The 4,948-nt window shown below is 32.8% G+C and overlaps 1 protein-coding gene across 1 annotated transcript; it reads right to left on the bottom strand.

Annotated features, from left to right (window-relative positions):
* Nucleotides 1-2,238: 2,238 nt before the first annotated feature.
* Nucleotides 2,239-3,034, bottom strand: LOC111921326 (NDR1/HIN1-like protein 13). The gene has a single exon (XM_023916892.2). The coding sequence runs from the start codon at nucleotides 3,025-3,027 to the stop codon at nucleotides 2,239-2,241; it is 789 nt and encodes a 262-aa protein (XP_023772660.1). The 5' UTR covers nucleotides 3,028-3,034.
* Nucleotides 3,035-4,948: the final 1,914 nt, after the last annotated feature.

Raw genomic sequence — 4,948 nt, 5'->3', positions numbered from 1 at the left:
AAAATGCATCATATCACATCATTTATAGTATAAATGTAATTAACAATGGCATATACGAAATTGTCTAAATTAAATAAGCCCTAAATCTTGTAACGCTTTTTTTTTTATCCCTAGTCACTCGCTACATTTTTTATATAAATATTTGTTTTACAAAAAAAATAATAATAAATAAGCGCAAAATCTAATTTAGGTCTTATCAAATCATACAATGTAAGCCTTATCTAATTAATTCCATAACTATTGAGGTAGTCAAACAATCTAATTAACTCGATAAATTCTTATTAATTCCTTAACAATTAACTTACAACAAAAAAAAATAAAATAAAGGTTATAACTTATTAAAATGCATAGACGTATCATAACATCATTAACTCCTTAAGGGAAGAGGGAGTCGTTCCCATTGAACCCACCGAACCCACTGTTACATCAGCTAGTCTCTTTGATTTTTCTTAATCTTTCTGAACTCACAACACACAGAAATCCTATCTTTCTTAATCCACTCAACCCATTTAATTAAAAATATATATATACAAAATAATCAAGGTAAAATCTTAATTAGCAATAGAGTTACCGCCGGTACCACTCCCTCTTCGGCTGGTTTTTTAATTGGTTTCACAAGCCCACTTTATCCTCTCTCTCTATTTTCTCTCTTTCATTTTCTCTTGTACCATATGTTTTAAGACTTGAACTTTAGTTGTTTAATATATTTTTTTAATTGAGTGGGTTGAAAAAGATGGGATTTTCATGTGTTGTGGGTTCGGAAAGATGAAGAACAATCAAAGAGAAAAGCTGATGTGACAGTGAGTTCAGTGGGAACGACTCCCTCCTCCCTAACAATTATGTACGTAAAAGTTAATTCCTAAACATATTTTGCGATAAGTAAATCATTACAATGCCTAGAAAAAGGAGATGATGAGAAGAAAGACACATGGTCATTTGAGAATAAGAAGAGAGTCATCAAAGGTATTTTTCGGAAAAAGAAGAAGTAGTAAGGGGACAACACCGAAGGTGTTGGTTGGTAGCGGTAATAGTGGATGCATGTTCGTCACCGTCAGATGGAAACTTCATCGTCGCCGACAACAAAACACGTCAAGGGAATCACGTGTAATCAGAAAAGAGATGAATGAGGGGGTTTAGTTGAATGATGTGTCATTCCTACTTGTCATTCAATGGATACAACTCCACCATTGTGAAATGCCACATTGGCATTCAATGGATTTGGAGTTCAATGGTCATTGAACTCTTCACTAGGAAAAAGGAAAGTATTTAAATTTTTAAATAAATATTTTCTTAATATGTTCCATTGAACTTGTAGAGTTTAATGCATTGTGGGATAAAAATGAATAGAATTGTATAGAATAGTGGATAATGATGTGACACTCCATTGAACTCTATAGAGTTCAATGCATTGTGGATGCTGTAAGCTTTAGTGGAGACTAACGAGTAAGTTGGAAGGAAAAAGTTTCTCAGATGTTATTTTGGTAAGTATTAGTGGCGACCTGGTGTCACCGCTATTACGTTCGATCAGAACGTGTATTTGCCGTTGGATCACTTTATATCATTGACGGCTACGATCGACAACCGAAGAATCACACGAATATCAGAATAAACCATCCGTGGCGACATCAAGCATGTATGGCTATATATCGACGCTAATGGTCTCATTTCTTGTAACGAGTGCTAAAAACTAATTAAAACTCTTGGCTTTTACCAATTATTGCTCCATTTCCCTCTAATCCTATTCAAAGTAGTTGCTAATAAACAGTTGTAGTCAATAGTTTGCTTGCTGTATTTTCTGATTCGCATATTAGATATAAGCCTACCAATTAACGCATCCTTTTACTTTTGTTTTAATATGAATTAATAGAGTACTTTCACGGATGAAACTTGGTTCGAGCATTTTCTTTAATTTAGTCAAAGAAGTGGTGGTTTTATCTCACCTATGGGATGTTTGGAAGTGTAAGGATACTGTTCCTCTTATTCCTTTCTTGAGGACGAGTACATCATTTAAAAAGTTCTTGTAAAACCCTAATCAAAACTCAAGAAATGGAACATCATACATTATAAGCCAATATTCGCACAATCACATACATCTAAAGGCTAACGTTTTCTCTTTTAAATACTATAGCGAAAAGAATAAAAATTAAACAAGTAAAAAAATTACAAAAATCTAGTAATTTCGTTGTAACGAAATCCTGAGGGAAAATCACCATCATCAAACGACCATCGAGAATGTGATTAGTATCTCGTGGAATAATCACAATCTTGAGATAAAATACGTGGATTCTTGGCCAAATTATTGACCTTGAAATGACACAACATTGATATCGTCTTGCTCTTCATCTGCAACGTCCCCACCTTCATTTTCACCGGAACCCTAAACTCTAGTAATATTTCGACATTTCTTTGGGATTTTCCAGTCGTCCCATTCATGCTTTTTCGAATCCCCATAGGTAACTTACTATTAGATGAACTCGTAAGGGTTAACTTCACGTCCTTTGAGTTTTTTGGGCTTTGTTCAGATGATGGAAACTTTCCAATGGCAAATCTTCTATCTTTAAAAGACAAAGCAGCTTTTCCATGATCATCAAATGATATGATCGTGTGAGCATTAGGGTTTCTTGATGCCAACGTGATGTCGAAATCGGTTTTCTTTTGTCGGTTTTTTTCTTTTGTGTTAACACGTACACGTTCTACACGAAATCTAGGGTCATCTTTCTTGATCACGACTAACGTAATCCCACCTATGAATCCTAGAAGGAGAACTATAATAGCGATGGAAATCAACACATATTTAATACAGTTAGATTGTTTCTTAGCAGGAGAATTACGATAGCGTTCCACAATCAAAGCGTTTTCCGGTGGTGGGGTTCTATAAATTCGATCTTTATGGACTTGGACGACGTAAGTCCCCGTAGGGGTGTCTTGGAAGTTGTTGGTGTCTGGAATGCTATGATATTTGTGGGTGGAATTAGGGGGGTAGTCACCGGAAACATGAGAAGTGGAGGGAGGCCCCCTCTCCTCCATGGAAGGACCAAAAGTGATGGTGGTGGTGGTGGTTTTGGCAATAATGGTGGAAGAGGGTGGTGGTTTGCATACAGGGGAAAGGGGGGAGGCTTTCGCAATTAACAATTTGGGAGGTTGAGCATATAGAGTGGGATTGATCCTGGTGTGTAATAATTTTTAGCCTATTATAAAATATTAATTTGCTTGGTTAATCTAAAATTCAAGGGTAAAGGAAATTCTTAAATTCTAAACCGAATACGATCGAATATTAAATACTAGTGCAAAAGTTATTTCGAATATGAATTTATGAATTTTATATACAAATCAAGTCTGGTAGTTTGAATTCATATCTACTAATTTCAATCAAATAAAACAACTCGATCAAAAGGCTTAGAGGTACATAACTGAAACTGGATTTTAAAAAATAAAAATCGGATACCCTATTTAATCATATCACGACTCAGATAATCCATATTTTAGAATATATGAATCCGGATAATTCATAACAAAAATCTTATTCTTGAAATTCGTCGTCTTAATGAGATCAAATTTTATTCTAATTCGAAAACTATAGAATGTTATCTTTATAATCACCCCAATTTATTTTAATGAAGGAGTGTCTCTCCTGTGTAAGCTCTTCTTTGTGGATGTATGCTCTTCATCGTGGATGTACTCCTAAGTGAGTAGTAAGAGTGGTGTTTCAATTAGAATGTGATTTTGTATCTATTTCACATCGGTTAGGTAGTCCTTCAAACAAACACATTAGCCATGACTTGTAGAAGAAAATACAGATTCAAAAGATAACGTAGAAGCTTAGACGATTAGTATATCATTAGCCATGACTTGTAGAATCAGAAATTACAGTTTTTTTTTTTTTATTTAAACCAAACAAAACAAAAATCAAGGTTAAATTCTTCAAAATTAAAATGGGCTAAAAATCTGTTGACATATAATTTTTAATCCACTACTTGGGCTGAAATTCGTTGGCATTTACTTACAACTTCAATTAACAATCCATTTTAAGATGATTCTCCATCGTCGCCTCCTCACAATATTAGCTGCTAGATTACTTGGTTGATCATATTTTGTTTTATAATGGTGAAATAATTTTTAAAAAGTTTCATTGGAATTTAATATTTGATTTGCGACAAATCTTGGTTTAGCCTGTGCTAGATTTGAATTTTTGAAATTTTTATGATTTTTACGTCGTCAGCATTTATATTAGTACTTAATGTGCGCCAAAAAGAAAAACATAAGTATCTTCCGAAAGTATTTTAAAATATTTAGTTTCATATAGATGACCATGTCAAAAAGAACATGGTAGCATTTGACATTTTATTTTTGATTCACCATTTAATTGCATATTGTGTCTAATGGTAGTTCGACTTATCGGATTATAACTAGGTTGAAGATTCATTCGAATTATATCAGTAAGTTGCGTGTTGTCAACGGTAGAGCTTCTTGGATGACAAATTTTGAAAAATTTATCCATACATTATCATTCTTGTAAATAAAAAAATATCATATATATAATCTGATATTAGTTTGAAAAATATCGAAATTACCCTTTTTCTGTTTTGCAAAAACTATCAGTATGATTTTCAATGTCGAGTTTCCATTATGGTTGTAAAACTTACCATATATTTTGCACCAAGCCTTTTTAATTTGATTCTATTTTTAATAATGCAATAATCAAAATTATCCAAAATTTATTATTTTAGAAAATTGATTTAATTTCCACGATATGAACATTCGTATAATTCCTTGAGGTTACATAGTACGACGGCTACAAAAAACTTATAGGGATAATATTTTCAACTTTAAAATTGAAGAAAAACTTCGAGCATAATGAGTATTTTTTTTTTTTTTCAATATTAAACCAAATAAGAAAAAAAAAATCTATTTATGCTACTTCTAGAGAGAGGCAAGTTCAAAATTTTCG

Source organism: Lactuca sativa, chromosome 9 (genome assembly GCF_002870075.4).
Source record: "Lactuca sativa cultivar Salinas chromosome 9, Lsat_Salinas_v11, whole genome shotgun sequence".
Classification (NCBI taxonomy): domain Eukaryota; kingdom Viridiplantae; phylum Streptophyta; class Magnoliopsida; order Asterales; family Asteraceae; genus Lactuca; species Lactuca sativa.
The sequence above is the reverse complement of the archived record's forward strand: the minus strand, read 5'-3'. Positions and strand labels throughout refer to the sequence as shown.

Bases quoted from the DNA above. Each gene is read 5' to 3' on its own strand.
- LOC111921326 (XM_023916892.2), bottom strand. From the start codon at position 3,027: ATGGAGGAGAGGGGGCCTCCCTCCACTTCTCATGTTTCCGGTGACTAC.